The 27,411-nt window shown below is 41.3% G+C and overlaps 1 protein-coding gene across 6 annotated transcripts in view; it reads right to left on the reverse strand.

The window, feature by feature from the left end:
* Nucleotides 1-11,327: 11,327 nt before the first annotated feature.
* MEF2B (myocyte enhancer factor 2B) overlaps nt 11,328-27,411 on the reverse strand; it is a 111,014-nt gene continuing 94,930 nt past the window's right edge. For 5 of the 6 annotated variants that reach the window (XM_033953933.1, XM_033953932.1, XM_033953936.1 and 2 more), the window contains one exon: nt 11,328-13,237. In XM_033953933.1, the coding sequence (XP_033809824.1) occupies nt 12,958-13,237 (280 nt within the window). In that variant the 3' untranslated portion in view covers nt 11,328-12,957. The remainder of the gene's footprint in view (nt 13,238-27,411) is intronic. The other variant, XM_033953937.1, reaches the window with a different exon arrangement.

Raw genomic sequence — 27,411 nt, forward strand, 5'->3', positions numbered from 1 at the left:
TTTTCTCCTCCTCAGCCAACAGACATAAGAGAAGCTCAAATTCGATCTTCATTTCCCCTCTAGTTAGAGGATGTAAACTCAAAAGACCTTTTCTCACATCAGGCAGCATTATGGGGTAAAGATCTAGAACAATTGCTTACGCCTACTACTTATGGGGAATTCAGAAAACGCCTAAAAACATATATGTTCCTGAAATATCTAGGCAGCTGACCCGTACAATTCTTTCTCCTCAATAACTGATCCCTTGAGCTGTTAATCACTAGCTTCCAAACGTTAAGTTCAATCTATTTGTACCTTCTTTTAATCTTTGTAAACTGCATGGAACTTCACGGTCCTGCGGTATATAAACTGTTGATATTATTATTATTATTAAATAAGGTTTAATTATATGTATTTTGGGATTTTAGAATGTCTTATGTTGTGATTTTTATGCAATGTAAACTACCTTAATAATATTTGGGCCAAGGAGATAAATAAAGTTGATTCTGAAAATAACATACTCTCATGAAATTTCTTCACTGCCAGTAATTCTCTTTCTGAATAAAGGAAAGCTTAACTGAGCACTTTGTTTTTGAAGTGTTAACTGGCAGCCTGAATCCATAGAGATGGCATATACATTTTTAAAAAAATTAAATTAAATAATAGACAATTCAATATATTATACACTACAGATTGATCTGTGTTCGGAGAGACAGTGTGACAGTCACAGCCTGTTTTACAAAGCGGCAACAGCCCCGAAGCCCTTTAAATGGGCTTCGGGGCCGTTACCACGCAGCAGCCGCTAGCGTAGCTTTGTAAAACAGGCCCTCAGTCTAATACCTCCAAATGTTAATCTCTCATCTGTTATGGGAAAATTAGAGTGCTTTAGAATTACAGCTCAGGGATTGGCTGAGAGGCTCAAGTCAATTTAAATTAGATGAGGAATTTAAACCGCTATGAGAAAGGAGGGGTGGAAAAGAAAAATATTAAGGACTGAATTCTATAAATTGAGCCAAAAAATTGGTGCGACTACAAAAATGCACTAAGTGCTATTCTAAAAATGGCACTCAAAGCTGAGCGAAATGTGATGCAAAAAACAAGGAAATGAGCCCCATGGGGAAACAATCTAAATCATACAAGTGGGGTTAGGAACTGTACACATCAACCAGGGATAGGTCAAATGAGCAAATATTTATTAAGATATTAATGTAACATTCTTTATCATATATTCACTGTGTGTCATGGACCCAACATGGTCCATGTTTTGGCTTAGGAGCCTGTCTCAGGGGTATAATTAACATCCAGCAGGTGACATCAAAAATAACTGTGACAGTGAATCGGGTACAATCCAGAAACTAAAAAGTATATCCCTCCGATTGAATAACCAGTGGTATAAGCTTTGTCAGAAAGCTGGGCACCATTTGTAGAATTAGAATAGTGCTTGGTGCCAAGAATTACAACTAACTTTAGGCATGAGGATTTATATCAACTGAAACCTAGTTGAAATCTAATCTAATCTAATCTTCATTTTATATACTGAATCTACTCTCTAATAATGACGCTTTGAAGAGCCATAGCATACCTCATCCACATCACATGCTCATTCCAGCAAAAGCCTGAAGGAAGAGCAGGCATGTGTCACCAGTGGCACCTTTGCACCAAGTTTTTGACAGTAGAAGACCCCTTCCAAATAGAGAAGGTGGCCATCTTGCGCTGTGTGCATTAAGAAACATACACCACAGAGCAACAATACACTAACAAAGGGAGAAACATTCCCAAAGACAGCCCTCTCTGAAATCTAAACCCCTTCAGTGAGTGAGGATGGTTTACGCAGAAACAAGATGGCAGATATCAGGGACTGGCAAAGGAGGACGACAAGAGGAGAAATCCTCAAGGAAAAACAGCAGGGAAAAGGAAAAACCAGGACTTAAGTTGCTTGTACGCAAATGCGAGGAGCCTGAAGAACAAAATGGGAGAACTAGAAGTCACGGCCCAAAAAGAGGACCTAGACATCATTGAAATCACGGAAACTTGGTGGAATGAAGAAAATAAATGGGACATAGTACTGCCAGGTTACAAACTCTACAGAAGAGACAGGACACACAAGAAGGGTGGAGGAATAGCACTATACATAAAAGACACCATCCACTCGACTGGAGTGGACACGGTAACAAAAACGGAAGGATTGGAGTCATTATGGGTTAAACTGCCAGGAAGAAATGGATCTGACTTTAAAGTAGGACTATAGTATCGTCCACCTGGACAAGCAGAAATAAATGACAAGGAACTGGAAGCAGAATTGAGACGGGAATGCAGAAATGGAAAAGTCATGGTAATGGGGGACTTTAACTACCCTGGGATAGACTGGAGTATTGGAAGCTTGACCAGCGCCAGGAAATCAGAATTCCTAGAGGCCGTTTGGGATTGTTTCATGGAACAACTCGTCAAGGAGCCAACGAGAAGGAATGCCATGCTTGACCTAATCCTCAACAGATTGGGAGGGTCTGCAAAGGATGTAGAAGTAGTAGGACCGCATAAAGAGAATATGAAGAGAGACTGGCCAGGGAAGCAAAAAACTTCAAATCGTTCTACAGATATGTTAAAGGGAAGCAACCGGCAAGGATGGAAGTAGACCATTGGATGATGGAGATAGAAAGGGAGTAGTAAAGGAGGAAAAAGAGGTGACCGATAGGTTAAACAAGTTCTTCTCGTCAGTCTTCACAAGAGAAGACACAACCAACATACAGGAACCTGAGAAAATTTTCCACTAGAGACCAAGAAGAAAAACTATCAACAATAGAGGTAAGCCTCGAGGATGTCCTCCAGCAGGTAGATAGATTGAAAACAGACAAATCCCCGGGCCCAGATGGAATCCACCCAAGGGTATTAAAAGAACTGAAAAATGAAATAGCAGAATTACTCCAACGAGTTTGCAACCTATCCTTGAAAACAGGGGAGATCCCGGAGGACTGGAGAGTAGCAAATGTTACACCTATCTTCAAAAAGGGATCAAGAGGGGACCCGGGAAACTACAGACCGGTAAGTCTGACTTCGGTTCCGGGCAAGATGGTGGAAGCACTGATAAAAAACAGCATCAGTGAACACATAGACAGAAACAGGCTACTGAAAACGACCCAGCACGGCTTCTGCAAAGGAAGATCATGTCAAACGAACTTACTGCACTTCTTTGAAGAGATAAACAGACAAATGGACAGAGGAGATCCCATGGACATCATTTAACTTGACTTCCAAAAAGCCTTTGACAAGGTACCCCATAAGAGGCTGCTTAGGAAGCTATGGAACCACGGGGTGGAAGGTGACGTACACAGATGAGTTAGGCACTGGTTGGCGGGCAGGAAGCAGAAGGTGGGAGTGAAGGGCAACTATTCAGACTGGAGAGAGGTCACGAGCGGTGTCCCGCAGGGGTCAGTACTCGGACCGCTGCTGTTCAATGTATTTATTAACGACCTGCACACAGGGATGAAGTGTGAGGTTATAAAATTTGCAGATGACACCAAACTCTGTAGCAGGGTTAGAACAGTAGAGGAATTCAAAGAATTACAAAGGGATCTGAACAAGCTGGAGGAGTGGGCAAAGAAATGGCAGATGAACATCAATGTGGAGAAATGCAAGGTCGTGCATGTAGGGAAAAAGAACCCGAGGTTCAGCTACAAAATGGGGAGGGGGGGTTGGTACTGGGGGAAAGTAACCTTGAAAAGGACCTGGGAGGGCTGGTGGACACCACAATGAAGCCAACAGCACAATGTGCAGCGGCCTCAAGGAAAGCAAATAGAATGTTGGGTATTACATCATCATCAAGAAGGGTATTACAACCAGAACGAAATAAGTTATCCTGCCGCTGTATCGAGCGATGGTGCGCCAGCATCTGGAGTACTGTGTCCAGTACTGGTCGCCGTACCTGAAGAAGAATATGGCAATACTTGAGAGGGTCCAGAGAAGAGCTACACGTATGATAAAGGGTATGGAAAACCTTTCATATGCAGACAGGCTAGAGAAACTGGGGCTCTTCTCCCTGGAGAAGCGGAGACTCAGAGGAGACATGATAGAGACATATAAGATCATGAAGGGCATTGAGAATATGGAGAGGGACAGATTCTTCAGCCTATGGGGAACTATAAGGACAAGAGGGCACTCGGAGAAACTAAAAGGGGACAGGTTTAGAACCAATGTTAGGAAGTACTTCTTCACTCAGAGGGTGGTGGATACCTGGAATGCGCTTCCGGAGGGTGTGATAGGACAGAGTACTTTACAGGGTTTCAAAGAGAAATTGGATAAATTCTTGAAAGAAAAAGTTATTGACGGATATAGATAGGGAAGATATAGGATAAAGAAGGGTACAGTCAGAAGGATATAGATAAGGAAGGATAAAAGGGATTGAAGGATATAAAGGATCACTTACAGGTCATGGACCTGATGGGCCACCGCGGGAGTGGACTGCTGGACGCGATGGACCTCTGGTCTGACTCAGTGGAGGCAAATCTTATGTTCTTATAAAAGGCCAAATGGCCCATCCAGTCTTCTCATTCACAGAGAGTTTGCCGAGAGTTAGCATTTAAGTGTCAAACAACTTTTAAAAATTGGCTCTATCACACACAGCAGCTACAAAATCTCTTTCCATATATAGAAAAAAGCCTGACCACAGTGGTTCAGCCACAATAACATCATGACTAGACCACCGTTTGCATCAGCTCCAGTTCAGAATGCTGCAGCACGATAGAAGTCTACAGGGCTAAATTTAAAATCTGATTTTCAAGGTCCTCAGACAAAATGGACCAGAATACTTAAAGAATAAGTTAGCCCTTTATACACCAACTTTGAGACCTCTGAGGTCCTCTCAAGGATTATCATTATCTGTTCTCTCATCAAAAGACATTGTACGATATGGTACTCGCCAGCAAGCCTTCTCAGGACTAGCCCCTAAGTTCTGGAATTTACTCCCAGAGCAGCTACATCAAACTTGAGACTACCTTCACTTCAGGAAGTAAGTGAAAGCTTGGTTCTTCTCCCAAGCATTTAATACATTGGGTGAAGGACTATACACTCATTCTGCACCTGGACTAGCTTAGATCAGTTCCCTGTTTAACTGTACAAATAACGTGCCTTGAGTTTAACCACCCATCTGTTTCCCAATGGACTCTGTACCACCAGTCTTGTCCCCATCTAATACCTGAACTTGTCCCCTCGGCTATATGATAAGCTGTATTGTAGAAAAGTATCATTTTCGTATCTCTGTTACTTGAATGTTCTAATATGTGCCTATTAGGTATTTCATAAGTATTATGTTGGCATTGTATTATATCTCTGCTATTTTAATTTCAGTGCTGTAAAATAAGTATATTTTAAAAACTGTTTCATGGTAGTCCTGTTATTAAGTTTCAATTTGCTGATTTTGAGCTTACCTTATTCATTGGATTTATGTTCACCTTATACTGTATACTCAAATCTAATTTGATTTGAATATAAGTCGAACCCCCCATCCCTCCCCCCAAAAGGAGGAAAAATGGTTGACTCAAATATGTCAGGCGGCTTAATATTCAAGTGCCCTGCCCTGCCAGGATATGCACCCAGCCCCCTTCCTTCCATCCCCTGTCAGGCTCTGCACCCAGCCCCCTCCCTGCCCTGTCCATCGTACCTCCTCTGCCACTGGACTCCCTGGTGGTTCAGAGGTGTAGCGGGCAGGAGCGATCTTTCTGCATTCCTGCCCACTGCAAGAATTCATGGGAGCCATTCAAGAAGCTGCTCAGTGCTGAGCAGCAGTGTCAAAGCGCACTCCCACTCGGTACCGCTCAGCGGCTGAAGCCAGATCCAGCTATGCTATCTGCTTTTACCACAACCTCTGGCAACATGTTCTCTGACTAAAAAAATATTTCCTCCTATTGATTTTTAAAAGTATTTCCCTGTAACTTCATCAAGTGTCCCCTAGTTTTTGTAATTTTTGATGGAGTGAAAAATCAATTTACTTGTACTTGTTCTACTCCACTCAGAACTTCAGTCATATATATCCCCTCAGCCGTCTCTTTTCCAAGCTGAAGAGCCCTAACTTTTTTAGTCTTTCCTCAAATGAGAGGAGTTCCATACCCTTTATCATCTTGGTGGCTCTTCTTTGAACCTTTTCTAGTGCTGCTATATCTTTCTTGAGATAAGGAAACCAGAACTGAATGCAATATTCCAGGTGAGGTCGCACCATAGAGCGATACAAAGGCATTGCTACATTCTTAGTCTTGTTAACCATCCTTTTTCAAATAACTCCCAGCATCCCAATTATCAGCGCTAACTGGCTTGTTATTCAATTAAATTTCTGCACACAATTTTTAGCTCCATTTATAGAATTAGGCTGTAAATACATTTAATTGATGTGTTAATGCTGTATCCAAAGGGGGTGGGGGGGGGGGGGGGTAGAAAGTTTTAAGGAATATGGCTGTGTGTACAGCCAATAGTGACATCTAGTGGCTAGATGTGAAAATTGCATAAGTTGGCTCTGGGTTAATTAATCGCCATGCTGTCAGTAAATGTACAAAGTTCATCTGACTTGGAGGAAGGGCGGCATTCCCACAGCAGTTATAATTTCCAAATCAGAAAAGAGGTTTGCGTCATTAGAAGCTTTATGCAAGATGTAGTACCAAACAGGATGGAGTTGGTCAAAAGAGAGCTACTAAAATTGAGTGTTTTACATCATGAAGCATATGGGGACAGACTCAAAGACCTCAAATATATTTTGGAAGAAATGCAGGAGAAAAGAGATATGTATAAATGCATAGGTTGCCAGTTCCTTTAATTTAATCTAAAGATGGTAGATGGAGTAGTGGTGGTGGAGACAAGAACTGTATCTGAGGAAGGCAAAGAACAAACTTAGATTTCTAAAAGACAGGAAAGAATTGTAGAGCTAAGCAGTTAGTGTGGATGGGCAGACTGGATGGTCAGCTCAAGGGAGAGTAGTGCCCCCTTCTCTCCTCCCTTTTTCACCCTGTATAATTGGAATCTAGCATTTCACTAGCAACCAACTTTAGAGGACCCTTGAGGAGGGGTGGGAGAGAGAGAGCTAAGGGAGCAATGCTGGACCTACAGCAGTGGTCTCACACTCACGGCCCGCCAGGTACTATTTTAAGGCCCTCGGTATGTTACCATTGTTCTGGAACGTTGCCCGCCTCACTGCTGTAACCTCACACATGTGCTTTCCTGCATCTGTACGCGAATGTGAAGTGGAGTGGAGGACAATCACGTATAGACATAGGAAAGCATTTGCGTGAGGTTACAGCGGTGAGGTGGGCAACATTCCAGAACATAAGGTAACCATTGGAGGCAGTGCAGCTTGTGCGCGTGTACGTAATCTCGTGAACTCTCACGAAATTCGGCACCTCTTCTGGCGGTGACTGCTTGATGTAAGATGGCGGTTGTGTCCGGTGCTGGAGGAGGTGAGAGCTGAAGGCAGTTGCGGACGTGACCACTGGACACTTAAGGCACAAGTTTTCCAGGCACAAGTCGGATATTGATTTTCCCCTCTACAAAAAAGCCTAGAGGACTACACCAAAATCTTGTCTTTTGCAGTTGATACTTTAGCTTAGAATCTAAATCACAATTTTGCATGAGGTAAAACTATCCAAACTTCACTTTCTGCATGTTGCACTGCATTCAGCTGTGTATAGCTGAAATTATCAGAAGCAATTAAGGAAAGATTTATAAAACTATAACGAGTTTTACCTCATGCAAAGTTGTCATTTCTTTAATAATAATAATAACAACTTTATTTTTCTATACCGCCACAATCTTGCGACTTCTAGGCGGTTTACATTCAAGAGAGCTGGAAAGTCAGCGAGTTACAATATGCAGATAATTAGAGGAAATACAGAGTACATCAACTTTAAGAATGCGAAAGTATAAAGTGTACAGTACGCTAAGATATTTTCGAGAGGACCTGTTAGGAAAAGGTCACGAATTACAAACATACATTGAAAAATTACAATATACAGTTTAGTTTTCAGAGGGGCATATTAGAAGATATGTCCCGAATTGCAAAATACGGTTTGATTAGGATGTCAGGGGGGGGGGGGGGGGGGGAAATTGGGAACGAGAAAAGAGAGAAGTGTTCGGTGAGGAAAATATTTAGGTGATATATTTGTCGAATAAGGCAGTTTTTTTCTGCGGCCCTCCAAGTACCTACAAATCCAAAATGTGGCCCTGCAAAGGGTTTGAGTTTGAGACCGCTGACTTACAGGGAAAGGGAAGAGAGAAGGGACAGACTTGACAGGGGAAGAAAAAAAAATAAAGACAATCTTTCGACCAGCTGAGGTCACAGGCTGGGTATTTTGGTACCCTGGGTCAGAGCCTCATTTGGCCCAATGGTTAAGCTGACCGTTTCTATATTTACTTGCTTATGGTAGGTGATGGGAAAGGCTGTCTTAACTACTTCAGTACCTGCCTCAGAACCTGATTCAAAGGCTCTTTATCTAGTGATAGCTGGGACCATATAAGGCACAATAAAAGTCTATATATTAGTAATTACCTTTGAAAGAGGATAAAGGCTCAGAGTCTGACAGTGCTTAAACTAGAGCAGACAGAAACTGATCAAATTGGGCTGTGCCCTCTGATGGACAAACAAAAGCCGAGGAGGAGAAACACTCAAATGACGAACTCGCTAGGCTTCTGTGGATCCTCAGGGTAGACAGAGCTTATGCAAATACTTGTACAGTCTCATTTGCATATAGCCCCACATACCCCTATAAGACATAACCTATAGAAAGCCTGAAGCCTGGTTGGTCACATAGCTGCTGAGTTTTAACATTAAGACATGCAAAGGTTTGTGGAAATATATGGAAGCAATGTAGGGGGGGGGGGGGAAGGAAAGACCTCAAAAACACAGAGAGACCTATCACTGTGGCCACAATAGAGGGCTAAAGGCTGGTACGATATTTTCCCCCTCGGCTTCTGTGGCTTCTCTGATTGTATTACAGGGGTGGGGGAGGGGCGTTTAGAGAGATGGAGAACATGGGCTCCACATAGAGAATATATCAGATAATTTCAAGAGACAGTGCCACAAGTTAATAATTAGCACCAGGGGGATGCTAAAGGGGATAAAGACAGGCATATCAAAACATAGCAATTATTCCTCAACTGCAGAATTTGGTCCAGCTGGGGATGCCTTACCTTTGGAAGAACATACACAGTAGAGGCAGGACAGTGAGTGGCTACTAACATAGTGTGAGGTTTGCACCAGAGATCTATGTGGTGAAACTTAAGAATGTAAATACATACTCTCGTATACCTGACAGGAAAGCAGAAAACAAGGGACTTTAAATGATTAATGTGTGGGAAGTAAATCCATTTTCATGAAAGGACATTCTGGAAGGGGTCATAACATGAGACTCTGAAAGCTGACCAAGGAGCAACACCATAGTGTAGGTGGTCTACTTACCTGGGAGGGAGGTAAAGGGGAAGGAAGTCAAATTGATAGTGGAGATATTGGAACCAGCTCAGCTTTAGCACCTGTGACATGTGGTGGTGGCAGGAAGGAGAAGAGGAGGTTGGCATCACCTCCATGCCCACCCCAAACTATGATTGTGATCAAACATGTGACCTCGCCCTTCCCCCTTTGCGGGTATAGAATAATGATGCACCTATGAAGAGCCTACCTAGGTCATGATCCCAAAGGCAGGTTTGGTGACCCCCATTTGGGAAGCTCATGGATAGAGAAGTAATGAATATTAGTAGTTCAAGGTATGGGGACTACTGTAATGCCCTATACCTTGAACTAATCAAAGCGATTTGTTGGGCGTTGGTTAGTAAAAAAAGTACAGCAGCTTTAAGAACGGCTCATATAACTCCTGTGTTGTGACAGCTATAGTGGTTGCCACTGATATTTAGAGTACAGTATAAGGTTATATCCATTGTACTTTAAACAAACATTGACCATTTATCAACCTGCAAGATCACTGCAATCTGAAAATGTTGGATATACAGAAATGAGAAAGTCTACATTTTCTTTTGCAGGGGTTAAACAGCTGCAGATATGTGCCGATAGGATTGGTTTTAATAAAATCTCCTAAAAGACTTAGCTGTTTGTAACTGCATTCCTATGAGATGGTTATTATTTTGTTCTCTTGAATGGGAGATATGTCATGAAGAAAAGGTCCTGTTGTCTGTGTCGTATGTATTATGAAAGTTTTATCTGTAAATCCTATCCCCTTACCAGAGACTAAATAGAGCAGGTATCAAAAAATACGGAAAAAAGACCTCAGTGTTCCCTGACAGCAAACTCCAGAAACTACTATGACAAGTACAAAATTGAAGCAGGAGCTCGTTATTCAAATAAATTCCCCTGATGCAGCTTGACCGCGAAACAGGGCCTGTCGGGAATTTTAAGATTACCTCCAGTGCAATGCTATACTGAAAGGAACTAGCACCGGGAGATTTTTTCCACTGTGCTGCAGTGATCTTGCCTACACCAGAGGATACATATGAACCATTAAGATAAGTGTGGGTTTTTGATTCTATTTAAACAATTTTGAAAATTTCGATGTTTATGAATTATATAGACTGATCCTCAACGGAGTTTTTCTCAGACCAAGGATGTGTTGTCTATGACAATTTTGTACTTGTCATAGTAGTTTCCGGAGTTTGCTCTCAGGGAACACTGAGGTCTTTTCTCCGTATTTTTTGATACCTGCTCTATTTAGTCTCTGGTAAGGGGATATAATTTAAGAATATCTGTTGGTGGCTATACTTAATTTTTTGATATTCTGCTTGTCTATAAGAATTTTTTGTTTTATCTGTAAACCATCTTAGACAGTATATACATTTTTTAAAAAATAAATGAATAATACATAAAATCAAGAAGGTATAGGGTAGGATCAGAGGATCCTTAGCTGCAAAAAAATGCAGTGATAGGTGTTTAATGCGTCCTAATGAGACGACTCAACTGCTTGTTAATTGTGTAGTTACCTGGATGAATTGCAAAGTGGTTAGGAATTCCTAATGAAAAAAACACAGGTAACCAGAGTCTGTCCAGCATACTGCAATAATTGGCATGAAGTAGAAATACAAAACCTTGTGTAGCGGATCTGCCAGGCAGGCTGCACAAGGGGCCTAGGACAGGGGTAGGCAATTCCGGTCCTTGAGAGGATATCCACAATATGCATGAGATAGATTTGCATCTCAAGCAGGCAGTGCATGCAAATCCATCTCATACATATTCATTGTGGACATCCTGAAAACCTGACCTGGCTCCGGCTCTCGAGGACCGGAATTGCTTACCCCTGGTCTAGGAGAACGGAGGTTTAGGCAGTGGCCCCTCTGGCTTGAGCAGCTGTGCAGATTGGGGCAGGAGTGGTGCTAGGCGTGAACTCTGTATGGTCATGTGCCTGTACTGAGACTATACTATAGAAATGAAAAAGGGCTATAGAACCTGATGGAATAAGAAGTGATATCCTACCAGTGCTCACACGTGACAGGCAGCTGGGACATGAAGAAGTGGGAACCCTGGAGGGCTGATTGATCTGTTTCTGTCATCTGCTGTTGTGAGAAAAAAGATCTGCCTATGGTACATTTACCAACAGATAGCATTTTTATTAGGAAACCAGTGCAGACAGAATATTATTGAATAAATAAAAACAACAGTGTGATTTCCAAAATTATAAAATTACCCTTGGATATCCTGTTTATTTTTTTAAAAACAGGGCACCCAAGGCATAGTTCCAAAAAGGGACCTATTTTGATAAAGGCAACCATGGGAGTTTTGTAACTTTATGAAACGGCCACCTAGAAGCAGGGCAATGCAGGCACTAGTTCTCTCACAAATGTACACCTGCTCCAAAGAAGTTTGCGAGTATTCTATGCATGTGCTTTTGTATTTTATAAAATACATCTGTACACTGCAACTCCTCCATCCCAGAACACCTACATAGACAGCAGAGAAACAGGCTCTCTTTACATGTGCACCTCTGTGCTGAGGGGGCTCACTGTGGTTTTCTTTCAAGAGTACAGGAAGTGACATCAGTAAAGAAATGTGCACAGGAAGTGAGGAGTCTGTCATACTGCTTGGGTGTTCACAAGACATTCTGAGTCATGTGCAGACTGATATTATGGCAGGGCGTGCATCAAACAGTGGCTAATTGTAATGTGCTCACTAAAAACACAAAAATTCACAGGGTAGGATGTGCCTATTCCTTGTCTTCATGTTAGCAGGTGCAGTAGCAAATTTCAGTTCAGTATCTAAAAAGTTATTACCGTAACTGTGAGGGACCAAAAGCCATTAGTCAAGCCATGTGAATTTCCCTTCCCTCATCTCCTTCCCAGAGTGCACTTCCTACCACATGGCATTGCAGGCTAGATCTAAGCAGTTCTATCCAAAAGAGCACATTATTATTTCTAAATCTCCTCTTTTCCACCAAGGAAAGCTGGGGAGATACATTGAAAGGTCGCATAGCTCAGGTCCTCCCATCATCAGACCATTAAGTTTCGAGTCCTAACTCATACAAGTTCAGATAGTAATGGCAGTCCGGAACGCAAGTCCATCTAGTCTGCTCCATTTTATTCCTGGTGCAATAAGCTCTGTTTTCCTTATTATTTCTTGACTACCTGGAAACCTTTTTTGCTTATTCCAGGCTTTCTTGGGAGTCTGTTTGGGCTTCCACCTTCTGCCCTGGGAGGCAGTTTCCTTTCTGTGATGTCAGTCTACAGCAGTCTAGGCCCAGAGTTTACAATGGAACCAAGGGTTACATTTCACGATGAATATTTCATCAGGTTGTATGGTTATGATTATGGGAATCTCAAAATCTGTTCTTTCTTCTCAGAGATTTTTCCTGGGGACTGGGAAATTCTGCTAAGTGTTGGGGGTCATAATACATCTGAAACAATCCCTTCCCCGGCAGTCAAGGGTATTTTGGATCCAGGCTGTAGCCAGGTGTTGTGTCTGAATCCTCCTTGCCACTCCCCCACCCCCACTTTCTACCCCAGGAGCTAGTACTATCTCTGCCAGCTGTCTGAGAACTGCATGCGCCGGTTGGGCAGACTGGCCTTCTCCTCTGCCAGGGGCCGTGACAAGAGCAGGGAATAGGGATAACCTTTGGCATATTCCTCACGTTGGATAAAGTCCAAGGCAGCCCGGGGTGTTGGCCGGGGTACAGTGGAGGCACAGTTGGTGATTGGGGAGGCACGCTCTGACTTTATGCTGTGGCTCTGCTGTTGGTGAGGAGTGGTGGAGGTAGGTGGAGGCTCCTGGGTAGGCGGAATTCTACCTGGTGTACTGAGAGAGAGAGAGAGAGAGAGAGAGGAGAGAGTCAACAATGCTTCAGCCCAGCGAACACAAAAAAGTAAAATCAGCGGGCATGTAAAGACCTGTTGTTCCTTTGCAGTTGTTAATAAAGATAATTTGAAAAAAAAAAAAAAAAAAGTATGGGTACACTTTTGTTCCACTCATCCTACCAGCTGTGTTAAGCTGCAGTCTTGGATAGAGTTATTAGATGGCCGGATTTACCGGGGCATATCCTCTTTTTAGAAGATAGTACTTTGTCTGGGTTTTGAAAAGCTTCCAGCTTGGGACCGAGTCGGGAGGCCATCTGTGCATGCTCGCATGTGTACGACATCATCACATCACATCTATGAATGCGCAGATGCCCTCCCGCCATGGCTCTGAGCATGAGAAGAGGTTGGGGGCGGAGCTGGGTAGAACTGGGCGGTTTTCAGGATATGAACAACAAATATGCATGACAGAGATCTGCATGGACTACCTCACTGCATGCAAATATATCTCATGAATATTCACTAGGGATATTCAGAGAAGATTGCAGTTTGACACCTGTAGACCTTGCAGATGCAGAGAGAATCTTTTTATTTATATGAGTTTTGTAGGCCAAATTTATTTTAGCATAACCCGTTGGTAATATGATTATTATTTTAACAAATAACAATCATAAAACTTACTAAGCCAGTGCTCTCAAGATAAATACAAATAAACCAAAGAAATAAATGTGCTTGTGAGGGTTGAGAAAACAATGTACAAGTTTTCTCTGGAACAGATCCAAAATACTATTTGTCCGGGGCCAGTGCTTCCGGTTTTAAGAACGAGTTAAAGATAAATGTCCTTGAGAAAATCTTTAACACCCACGCAGAGAAGGAACAAGAAATATTGGACGCCAGGGACTGCCGCAGCTGCTCAGTAGCACACCTATCAAAATGTTTGTCCCCACTGAAATTTGGAAAGCCAAATATATTCAGACCTCGGTAACAACTGTGGGAATCTGATTATTAATAGAAACAGTAGTAGTAGTAATTTCTCTAGTATTATTAGACATAGGGATGAATCTCATCATAAAGGCAGTTAATAAATCCCAATAAATTAATATGCAGAACTGACAATTCTTTTACAGTCTTCCCTTCACTGGCATTCTCGTTCTGAAAAAAGGGTTGAAGTCTTTCTACCCAATACAGTTTATACTCAAGGAAGGGGGGGGGCAAGGCAGCTCAAAAATATGTCTGTATTATTAGTTTTAGATTCTGTGCAAGCTTCCTTTGAAGGGCGAGGCCTATTGTCATAGTAAGCGCAGTGCTAAGTGTTGTCACACAGAGAGCAGGGTAAGCTGACATTGTGATTGTTCCACTGTTGCACAAATAGCCGCTCCTAGGCAAAAAACTCTTTTTAAAGGAAGGGAAACTCAAGATCATTCACCCTTCTGTACCTAAAATGGCCTTGCGAGATCAGTGCAAGACTTGCCCTCCTCTCCCTCTGAGGTGGAATGAGCTTCCCTGGAAGAGAGGTACGTCCTGTAAGCAATCTCCCGACCCCGGCACCTTTTCTCTCTGCTGGCCCTTCTCTCCAGCGCGAGTCTTTCTGTCGGCGCAAGGCCCGTTTGAAGGACCTTTAACTCATGCGCTGACGGTGGCAACACTTATGTCATGCATGCGGATGACGTCATCACGCCGACACCAGTGCACTTCCGGGTGTCTTGAGCCAGGGACACTAGGTTTAGTGTGCCACGGGTCAAAAAAGTTTGCGAGATACTGGTATAGGTTATTTTGTAATTTATTGTAACTTTCACAAGAAACAGCCACCAGTAATAATTTTTATTGTATTCCACAATAAGCTCTATGAGCCTGATTCTATAAAACAGTTTCTCTCAAACTGTGTGCCCCAAAGAGATTACAGGTATGCCACAAGCGATTCCAGAATTTTACTTTATTTAAAAAAATTCCCTTCATAAGTATACTATAGAATAGATGACATGTATATCACATACACAAGAACATACACAATGTTATGAGCATCTGTGTGTGAAAGGATACAACTGGCCAGACAAGCATCATTCTTTGGCGTGATTGGTCCTTGAAAACTAATCAATCATCAAATTTGGCTAAAACACAAGAGAAAATATAAGAGAAAATATTCAGCTGGATATACAGGAGTGATACTTAAGGATCTCAAGCGCTCACAGCTAAGGGCCCGATGTATGTCACAAGCCAATAACCGAGAAGTGAGCTATCATTGGTCCTGTATATTCTCCTATTTTCTCATTTTCTTCTTTTTCAAACTGTATTAAATTTATTATTTTCTTCTTCTTCAAACTATATTAAATTTAAAACTTAATTCTATATTAAGCCCATCTTATTTGCTTATTTATTTCTAGATATTATTGATGTACTAATTTTTCCATCTATCACAAAGTGCTTTCTCATTCAGAATATATGAATTATGAAGTACTTAGCTTCATGACATGACGACGGAAGATCTCCGTTTTGCTCACAGTAAAGGAGCTTCGTCAGGAACGGCACCAGTATTCAAACTACAAATAAAACAGAATAGGACTTAAATTCAAATTTTATATTTTTTTATATATAATATGTAAATGGCACGAGACCGTACATTCCTACTCGCGTTAATAAATGCATAGTGACGGAGCTATCGGGAACACGCATTAAATATCCAGTAATTTTAAAAAGTTGGGACGCCTTATATAGCAGCCATGCAATAAATTGATTTGCTTTTTCTATCTTAAACATTCTTATGTATAACATTTTAGTCCCCTCGATAGGGCTTAGATGCTGTTTTAGTTCCGCAGTTTGCTCCTTTTGCGAGTTTAGAGGTTGAGATAGCCGGCTTCTTACCTTTCTCTATAGATTCAGGTGTAGTGAGATAGATCGTTACCGGATATGACGTCAGGCGTCTGTGATTTTCTCGGGTGAGCTTCTTTAGAAACAAGAAGACAGACACGATGTAGCTTGATAGTTTGAGAGTTTGGTATTCTTTATGTAATGGGTGGCGTTTGTCTATATATTTAAACCCCTTAAGCCTTTTGTTATCTGCCAGGCTTAATTTCGGATTTTCGGTATTAGATTGTTAAATTTCCGGATGTGACGTCAGACGCCGTCGGACTAGTACTTAATCCCGTGAGTTCGGGTTGAGTATGAAAGACGACGACGACGACGGCTAAAGTGGCTGACTTATCGGGCCGTGATACTAGACAGTCTCTCCATGGTTTAAATCTAAACTTTATGACTTACTGGCATAAACAGGTATGTTTAAAGAGAATTCTAAATTGATCCTTGGGGGCTTGAAAATAGAGTTGTAATATAAGAATTTCCCGGTATTATTGAGGGTTGTAAGTAGTTGAAATATTAAGAACCTCCCGATATTATCGAGAATTGTAAGGAGTTGAAATATAAAGAACCTCCTGGCATTACTGAGAGTTGAAAGTAGTTGAAATAATAAATAAATAAAAAAAATAATAGATGATATTGCATTTGATAGCCTCTTCTAGAAGCTTTTTAAAATTACTGGATATTTAATGCGTGTTCCCGATAGCTCCGTCACTATGCATTTATTAACGCGAGTAGGAATGTAAGGTCTCGTGCCATTTACATATTATATATTAAAAAATATAAAATTTGAATTTAAGTCCTATTCTGTTTTATTTGTAGTTTGAATACTGGTGCCGTTCCTGACGAAGCTCCTTTACTGTGAGCGAAACGGAGATCTTCCGTCGTCATGTCATGAAGCTAAGTACTTCATAATTCATATATTCTGAATGAGAAAGCACTTTGTGATAGATGGAAAAATTAGTACATCAATAATATCTAGAAATAAATATGCAAATATGCAAATAAGATGGGCTTAATATAGAATTAAGTTTTAGATTTAATATAGTTTGAAGAAGAAGAAAATAATAAATTTAATACAGTTTGAAAAAGAAGAAAATGAGAAAATAGGAGAATATACAGGACCAATGATAGCTCACTTCTCGGTTATTGGCTTGTGACATACATCGGGCCCTTAGCTGTGAGCGCTTGAGATCCTTAAGTATCACTCCTGTATATCCAGCTGGATATTTTCTCTTATATTTTCTCTAGCGTTTTAGCCAAATTTGATGATTATTTAGTGTGTTTCACAGAAAACTTGAAGGTCCTTGAAAACTAATGGCAAGAAATTTATTTTTTATGCAGTAGTTATCCTAATTTGAGCAACAAAGCAATCGAGGCTTTGTTACCATTTGGATCTTCTTATCTTTGGAAGCTTGGATTTTCAGTTGACAGAAATTAAATTTATAAAAAAAGAATGACTGCAGATGGTGGATGATGAAATGTGTGTTTGCCTTTTAACTATCATTACATTACATTAGTGACTTTTATTCCGCCATTACCTTGCAATTCAAGGCGGATTACATAAGAGGTTATCTGGACATTTCCAGAAGAGTTACAGAGTTGAACGGGTTACTTTGGGGGACTGAAGAGCTTCCTGTGGTGTTAGTTTGTTTTGATGGATTTCTTGAATAGCAGGGTTTTTATTTCTTTTCTGAAAGTTTTGTAGTCTGGAGTCGTGGTCAGTAGATTGGATAGTTGGCGGTCTAGTTTCGCTGCCTGCATGGCCAGTAGGCCATTGTACATTTTTTTTGCATTTGACGCCTCTGATTGGGGAGGTGTATGAATGGTGTCTGGGTTCTCCTTCGCCTGGTTGTGGTGGTTCTGATAAGACGGTTGTTTATATAAGCTGGGCTGCCTCCATTCATGGCTTTAAATAGTAGACAGTAAAATTTGAATAGTATTCTTGCTTGTATTGGGAGACAGTGTGAGTCGAGGTATGCAGCGGTGATATGGCCATATTTCTTCAGCGAATAGATCAGTCTCAAGGCTGTGTTTTGTACTGTTTGTAGCTGTTTTATCATGACTGCGGGGCAGGGGAGACAGAGGATATTGCAGTAATCTAGAAGTCCTAGGACTAGGGATTGGACCATGAGCTGGAATTGTTTTCTGTCAAAGAATTTTCAGATTTGCCTTAAGTTTCGCATGACCGCGAATGATTTCTGTATTGTTTTGTTGATTTGTGGTTGCATGGTATAGCCTCTGTCTATCATCACTCCCAGAAGTCTTAGGGTAGGTTGAATGGGGTATGTGATTGAGTTTATTACTAAGTTACTAAGTTTGTTATGGTTGGGGTTTTGTTTTTTCCGAGGAGTATAAATTTTGTTTTGTCTGGGTTCAGTTTTAGTTTGTGTTCTTTCATCCATGTAGCCACTGTTTCTAGTGTTCTATGTAGTGTGTCTGTCATGGAGGGTGTTGGTTGATCAAAAGGAAGGAGGATGGTGATGTCATCTGCATAGCTAAAAGAAGTTAAGCCTAGTTTATCTAGGCAGGTGCCAAGGGATGCAATGTAGAGATTGAAGAGTGTTGGGGATAAAGGCGACCCTTGGGGTACACCGCAGGGGTTGGACCATGGTTCTGATTTTAATTTGCTTGTCTTTACCTGTAAGTCCTGGATTGTAGGAATCCTTTAAACCATGTGTGCACCTTTCCTGTGATTCCTATTGTTTTTAGTATTTGTAGTAGAATGTCATGGTCTACCAGGTCAAATGCTGCAGTGAGATCTAGTTGTATAACCAGCATTTTTTTGCCTATCGAGCCACGTTTTGAGTTAGTTTGTACTAAAAAACAGGCACATCCATCGCATTGATTAGCAATTCTATTCTATTTAGTTTCACCAATTACCCATACATATTTATTTAAAGTTCTTTAAGCTAACTCTCAAATTTAATTTTTTGTTGGCTTTGCAATTTTATAATTTCAATTATAATGTGCCATGAAAAACATTTGCTCCATTTAGTGTGGCAGGGCTACAAAGGTTTGAAAGACACTGCTATAAAGGGCGCTTAAATCAGTAGGCACTGTTGAAAATTATACCTACTGCATGCCATTCACAGATAGGCGCAATTCTATAAACCACAACAACAAACTTCTTGCACACAACGGTACAAGAATAAGTGGAGTTGATGAGTTGCATGCTACCAGATTTATTATAAACATAAATCGTAAAGCAATATAAACAAATAACAAATGATATCAAATAGCCTCTGGATAATGAGTCATAAGAACATAAGAATAGCCTTACTGGGTCAGACCAAAGGACCATCAAGCCTAGTACCCGTTCTCACGGTGGCCAATCCAGGTCTCTAGTACCTGTCCAAAACCCAAAGAGTAGCAACATTCCATGCTACCAATCCAGGGCAAATAATGGCTTCCCCCATGTCTGTCTCAATAACAGACAATAACTTTTCCTCCAGGAACTTGTCCAAACCTTTTCTAAAACCAGCTACACTATCCACTCTTTCCACATCTTCTGGCAACACGTTCCAGTACATATGGCAAAATGCCAAAATTGGCATCTGGGGTCCAATGTAAACAATTGCACCAATTGGTGATATCAAATGGTCCCAAACTGGTTCTTAATCAATGAGGCAATGTCGCCTACATTTGCCACAAATGGTCCTGGGCTTCAGAAAATCAAATGCAAAAATACCAACTTTGGCATGGTGCCATAAGGACTCTCATTATCCAGAAACTATTTGATATCATTTGTTATATTTGTTTAGATTGCTTTACGATTTATGTTTATAATAAACCTTGGAGCATCCAGCTCATCAACTCCACTTATTTGTCTACCTATGCATGCAAGAACTTTGTTGTTGTTGTCCTTTTTCGAGTGGAGAATTGAAGTTTTTTCCTTCTTTGTTGCAATTCTATAAACACCTAACTCGAGAAAGGCAGCACTAGGGCATCTTTAACTTAGGTGCCAATATATGAGGCCAGGGTTTTCTTGGCCTAAAATACTAGTGTCTAACTCTTTCCACTCAAACTCTGGCCCTTAACCACACCTACTTTTCAGGTAGGCGCTTTGGTGTAGACACCTACACGGCACCTACCAGAGAATTAATTTTTTAAATCATTTAAATTTTATTTATTTATTTTTTTTAATAAGATTAGACTATATTATTTATTTTCTGTGCAAGTATTTACTTGATATAATAATTAAAAACTTAAGGGTCCTTTTACTAAGGCGTACTAAATATTAGCACATGGTAAATGCTAATGTGTCCATAGACTATGGATGTGTAATTGTTACATATTGTATAAGGTATTGATTATATGATAAGAAAGGGTGGGAAGGGTGGGAGATAAGAGCATATTATTTGTACCATTGATGATTATTAAGTGTTATATTTATTGTTAATTTGTTTGGATATATTGTTACATTTATTGTAAATTTGAAAATGAATAAAGAATTCAAAATCAATAAGACTATGGATGTGTTAGCGTTTAGCGTGTGATAAAACAGCTAGTGTGCCTTAGTACTGTAAAAGGACCCCCTAAGTTTTCAATTATTATATCAAGTAAATACTTGCACAGAAAATAAATAATTTAGTCTAATCTTATACAAAGTCAGGAACTTAAAAAAAAAAATTCAAACTATACATTTCTCAAGTCCACTTTTTAGATCCAAGATTACACAAAGTGGATTTCAACATTACAGAAATATAATACAAAAACAAGGAAAGAAAAAAAATCACCTAATGCCTGAAAAATAGAGACTATCTAATTCATCCCCTCCTTTACAAAGCTGCTCTAGTGTTTTTAGCACTGGCCGCTGGAGTAACAGCTCCGACACTCATAGAATTCTTATGAGCGTCCAAGTTGTTACCACCGCGGCTAAAAACACTAGAGTGGCTTTGTAAAGGAGGGGGGAGGGGTCAAAGAGCTCAAAAGTAATTTCAACCTCCCTCGAGGTGCTTTATGGTCAAAAATGATGTCAGATGCGACGGTTCAAAGAAAACATATTTCAAGGATTGATATCTCACTATACATTTGCACGGATATCTTAAATAGAAAATTCCACCAATTTGGGTAAACCTAGGTTTCAACAGCAAAAACTGATGTCTTTGCTTTTGTGTATCTCGAGAAACATCTGGAAATTTCTGAAACTTTAATCCCAAAAACTGTTTATGTCTATTTTTGAAGAACATTTTTAGAATCCAAAACTTATCAGGTAAATTTTTTAAAATTGATTTTTAATAGTGCTGTTCAATTAACACTGTTGATTGAACCATTTCAAAGATTAAGTTTGGCACCTAGATTGGCCAGGCATTCTGAACTAGGTATCTAATGGCAGGCACTTTTTATAAAATCAGAGCCTATGTATTATTGTTCTCTGGCTTGATTTTGATTTCCAGCAGCTTTCTGGGTTAGTATGCTAGTTGGCTATACAGTCTTCAAAATTTCTTATTTCCCGAACTTTTTAAAAAACTTTATTTATTTATTGAGGTAAAGGGCTTAGAACACAAAAAAAAATATTGTCAGCAATTATCTCACCTTTTTTATTTCTATTATTGCACTTCAAGTGCAGTGATTTCATTTCACAGCCCACTAGCTGAGAAGCATCTACCAGGGAAAATCCAAAGCAGCTTCCATACAGTTGGCCCTGAAAAGTTACCCTGGAAAGGTTGGGAAGTGTTTAGGAGTTTCTGCAGTACAATGCAAGACCATGAGGTGGCAGCAAAACATTTCACAACCACACTTATGAAATAAAACCTTATGGCATGTATTCCCTAATCACTATTTCTCTTTTTAGAGCAGGGGTGGGCATCCTTTTATACAGAGGGTCACATGAATATAGGTAGGTTTCAACATTACATAATTCTGGAACCGGAAATTCACATAACTTCATAGACCTTCTGTGATCAATAAAGTAAAAATTTAACTAAAAACAATGGAAACTTCTAGAGTGGCTATTCTGAAAATATTTGCATGTACAGCAGTTCAAAAATTGCCAAAACTCTGATTTGTGATATTTTCTGTGTATACTTCTCAATGGTCTTGCAGGCCGCAAGTTGTCCACCCCTGATTTAGACTGATTCACCGTTTGCTCTCTCTGGCTGAGTGTATACATTAAAGACCCTTTCACGCTTAGATATGCCCAATATTTTGTAGGTGAGGGCATCACCATCAATTCAGAACACTGGCCAAATGTAAGTCAGGCCTGTACAACAGAAGAGCTCCGACAGCTGGCCTGGCATATTTATTTATATTTACGAGGGTAAATAAAAATGTAAAGGAAAAATACATTTAATGGCTTTCATAGAAGTAACTGTGAGCAATTGAACATATCACTTTTCCACACAGTCCCCATGCAAGACCACACATTTGTTGTATCATTCAACTAGCTTCTGCATTCCCTCAGAGAAGTTTTTCAGCTGCTCCTGAAGCCTGGTGAGCTCCGACTTCCTTTACTTCAGTTGACTGAATATGTGATCATCGCTAGGTGCCAGATCCAGGCTGTAAGGAGAATGTGCAAGATGTTCCAACTCAAGCTGTTGCACCATCTCTTCCGTCGCTGCTCTTGTATGAGGACGTGCATTGTCATGGTGCAGCAAAACTATTCTGGACAACATTCTTCTTTTACTGCGAATTGCAGGTTTAAGTTCATCTCGCAGAAATTGCAGAGTCATTTTCACTGTTTGCCCATGTGCTTGGAGGAAAATCATGTTCAACGTGCTGGTCCCACCACTTTAAACCGGTAATGTTACTGCTGTGAGGGCGGGAGTATGGGGGTGAAGCCCCCCAGAACATGTAGAAGTCCTCAGGCTCCCGTTGAGGGGTGAACCCCCCTCCCAAGTACACTTAAAACTTCCATTTTTCATTATGTTTTCGGAGTTCGGGGGTTTCTCTCCCCCCAAATCCCCCCCAATGGGAGAGCAAGGACTTGTACATGTAGTGGGGGGCTTCCCCCCACAGCCCCCCTCACAGCACGAACATAACGGGTTTAAATAATAATAATAATAATAACTTTATTTTTGTATACCGCCATACCCAGAAGAGTTCTAGGCGGTTCACATCAATTAAACAGAATTACAAGTGGTTTACATCAATTGAGCGGGGTTACAAGCGGTTCAATATCAAATTGATCAAAGTTGCCAGAGAGGGGTGAGGGAGAGGATGTAGAGGGGAGAGGGTTATTTAGTTAGGAAGGGGCATTAGGATCCTGGTCTTGGAAGAGGCGGGTTTTGAGTAGTTTTCTAAAGCCGAGGTAGTTGGGGGCCTTGAGGGCCATTTGGGATAACCATGGGTTTAGCTTGGTGGCTTGGAAGGCGAAGGTTTTGTCGAGGAATTTTTTAGAGTGGCAAAGTTTTAGGGAGGGGTAGGCGAAGAGTTGGATTCTGCGGGAGTCCTTGATGCTGTGGTGCGGGACCGGCGGTGTGCATACGTCCTGCACGTGACTGTCAGTGCATCTTTGTTGGAGTGCTTTTGTCCTGTGCTCGATTGACGGGTCATCAAAAAAAGAGGTGCTGAATCAAGGGGATGAAGGAAGAGGAAGTGATATACTGAACACAAAGGGAGGAGAGAGGACGAAAGATGCATTAGTGTTAGAGAGTAGAGAATGACACAGGGACAAATTTTTCCCCATCCCTGCAGGAACTCAATTTCCCCGTCCTGTCCCCACGAGTTTTGTTGCTGTCACTGTTTTTGCCCTGTAAGTTCTGCCGTAACGGCACAAGCCTCGAACACTAATGGTTTTAAAGTATTTGAGGCTTGTGCAGATGAGGACAGAGCTTGCATGAATGGGGAAGGGACAGGAAAAGAACTCGCCAGGACAGGACGGTTAAATGAGTTCCCGCAGGGATGGGGAAAAATTTGTCTCAGTGTCATCTCTATTGGGGAGTAAAAAAGGGGAGAAGCTGGGCATAGGGAAATATACGAAAGGAGGGGGAGTTGGTAGGCATGGATGGGAGCATAAGGACAGGGGCACAAAGGGGAACACTGCATGGGGGTGGTAAATGGACACAGAGGGGCAATGCCAAACATGGGAGGGTATATGGATACAGGGAAGATTGCTAGAAGAGAAGAATAGGAACACTGAAGGGGGATGCTGGACTTAGGGGCATAGGTACACAGAGGAGTGATGCTAGACACAGGGTTAGGGGATGAAGGTAGGGATATTGACACAGGGGAAATATAAGGAGATTAGGAGACACAGAGAAGGGAGAAGCTGAACAAGGGGAAAAATACATACACAGAGATGGAAGATGGATGGTGAGCTTAGAGAAAGAAGAAATGTCAAATGGGCAGAAGACCCTGGCAAGCGAATTAAGAGAAGACAGAAGGAAATGTAAAACCAGAGCCAAAGACCAGCATGATTTTAAAATAAAATGACTATTGAGGATTTCTGGCCATTTAGGGAACTTGTATAAGTCATGGAATAGGAGGAGAAGTGCACGGATCGGAAATTGGTTAGAGAACAGAACGCAGAGGGTAACCATAAATGGGAAATTCTCGGAATGGGAAAAGGTGACTAGCGATGTGCCCCAGGGCTCGGTTCTTGGTCCCATTTTGTTCAATATTTTTATAAATGACCTGGAAGAAGAAACAACCTGTAATATAATCAAGTTTGCGGATGATACAAAACTATGTCGGGCGGTTGGCTCTCAAAGGGACTGTGAGGATCTTCAGAAAGATCTAAATCAGCTGGAAACGTGGGCGATAAAGTGGCAGATGAGTTTTAACATAGACAAATGCAAGGTGATGCATCTGGGAAAGAAAAACAAAGAACATGAATACAAGATGTCGGGGGTGACATTAGCCAAATGCGAACAAGAAAGGGATTTGGGGCTGCTGATAGACAGAACCCTAAAACCATTGGCTCAATGTGCGGCGGCGGCGAAGAAAGCAAATAGGATGTTAGGCATGATTAAGAAGGGGATCACGAGTAGGTCGCAAGATGTTATAATGCCACTTTACAGAACAATGGTCAGACCACACTTAGAATACTGTGTCCAACACTGGTCTCCATACCTTAAGAAGGACAAAATTCTGTTGGAGAGGGTACAGAGGCGAGCTACGAAACTAGTCAAAGGCATGGAGAATTTAAGCTATATCAGGGGTGTCCAATGTCGGTCCTCGAGGGCCGCAATCCAGTCGGGTTTTCAGGATTTCCCCAATAAATATGCATGAGATCTCTATATATGCTAATAGATCTCATGCATATTCATTGGGGAAATCCTAAAAACCTGACTGGATTGCGGCCCTCAAGGACCGACATTGGACAACCCTGAGCTATATGGAACGCCTCGGAAAACTGGGACTGTTCACCCTCGAAAAGAGAAGACTGCGTGGGGATCTAATAGAGACTTTTAAAATATTAAAGGGATTTGATCAAATTGACCAGGAAGCAGCATTACTGACATTTTCAGATGTGACGCGGACAAGAGGACATAGCTTAAAACTGAATGGCAGCAGGTTCAGGACAAATGTCAGGAAGTTCTGTTTCACACAAAGAGTGGTGGGCGCTTGGAATGCTCTCCCGGAGGAGGTGGTGGCAGAAAATACTGTGCTGGGTTTCAAATGCATGTTGGATGCACACCTTCTTACAGATCATATTGAGGGATACGGGAAAACCGGGTCTCCAAAAAGGAGCACCTAAATGGGCCTCCGCATGTGCGGATCGCCGGACTAGATGGACCTTGGTCTGATCCGGTGAAGGCGTTTCTTAAGTTCTTATGTATACCACCTTTTTGTGGCTTTGGCATTTCAAAGCTGACATTCAAAGTGGTGGGCATTTGAGGATTAAGCAACTTGCCCAGGGGCATAAGGAGCAGCACTGGGATTTGATCTCACAACCTCCGGGTACAGAAGCAGCAGCTTTACTAGTGAGCCAGCAGTAGAAAAACACTTCATTTTCTATTTTGTGATCAGAATAAATCATATTTGAAATATATGTCCTGGCAGAGCTGGGGACCACAAAGCCCATTAGCAGGCAGGCTTAGGGTTCTCTCTGGCCAAGAGGCTGTTGCATTCCCCTAACACTATCCCTGCCCTGTGTGACCTTTATGTTTTGGACAATATAGAAGGAAATGTCTATTAGAGAATGGCATGGGGAGAATTCCTGTCCCCGCAGGAATTCAATTTCCCCGTCCCTGCAAGTTTTGTCGCTGTCCCTGTCCCATTCATGTAAGATCTGCCTTAACCGCACAAACCTCAAACACTTACGATTTTAAAGGTTTGTGCAGATGAGGATGGAGCTTGCAGGAATAGGACAGGGACAGGAAAAGAACTCATGGGGATGGGACAGGAAAATTAGTTGTCCCAGTGCCATTCTCTAATGTCTACTTCTTTGGTGTTGAACTACATGTAAGGTGTGGTTTCTTGGGATTTGGGGTTAAGTTATGTTTATCATTTTTGTTCAGCTATTGTGGATTTGGCATTTGTGTTCTGTGCGTGTGGCCAAGGTATTCTGTTACCATGATTTTCCCATGCAGCATTTTGTAGTAATTTGGCTTGTTCAGTTGTCTTGATATTTGGAGGGGATATTTGTGAGAGGGAGAGGAGGGGAGACAGGGGTTTTGTTGATCCTTGTTCTGTACTTGTGATTTATGAAATGACAGTTGCACAGAATATTGTTTCTTTTTGTACTTTAATAAAATGATTTCAATATAAAATCATAACTATCTGAGGCTTGTGCAGGTGGAACCAGACAGTTTGCGGGGATGGAACAGGGACGGTGCAGGGACGGAGCTCATGGGGAAAGTGACAAACTTTGACCCCATGTCATTCTCTACTTATCTGGCTATGCTTTTGCTGGCTCTGTAAACCCAGAAATTCAATGTCAGAGCCCGAACACGGTCCTGCATTGAATTTCTGGGTATAATGCCGGCAACGGCCAGCAAAACAGTGTCAACCCCTATTTGTTTACTGGTTTGATTTAATGGTGTGTGATATATCGCTTTTCAGCAAAAGCAATCAAAGTGCTTTACATCTAAAAAGAGAAAAGAAACTATAAACCAAAAATGGAAGAAAAGAAAGTCCAAGAAGGAGATAGAGAATGGGGGAGGGGGAGGAGGGAGAACTGTAGCCATAGCATGCATCTGCTATCCAGTATAGACCTGGGAGGCATGGAGGAAGAGGAAGAGGGTTCTTTCCCCTCCCCCTCCCCAGTCAGATCTAATTTTTATTTATTTATTATTTAAATTGTGTTTAAACCTGTTGCACTGAATGTAGAAATATAGGGAGTAATTTTGAAAATGGATTCTGTGTGGATATATGGACATTTTACCTGCAGAAAAATCACTGGGAGAAGCACAAGTAGAAAATCATGAAAGGAAACATGTT

This window comes from Geotrypetes seraphini, chromosome 8, assembly GCF_902459505.1.
Source record: "Geotrypetes seraphini chromosome 8, aGeoSer1.1, whole genome shotgun sequence".
Taxonomy (NCBI): Eukaryota; Metazoa; Chordata; class Amphibia; order Gymnophiona; family Dermophiidae; genus Geotrypetes; species Geotrypetes seraphini.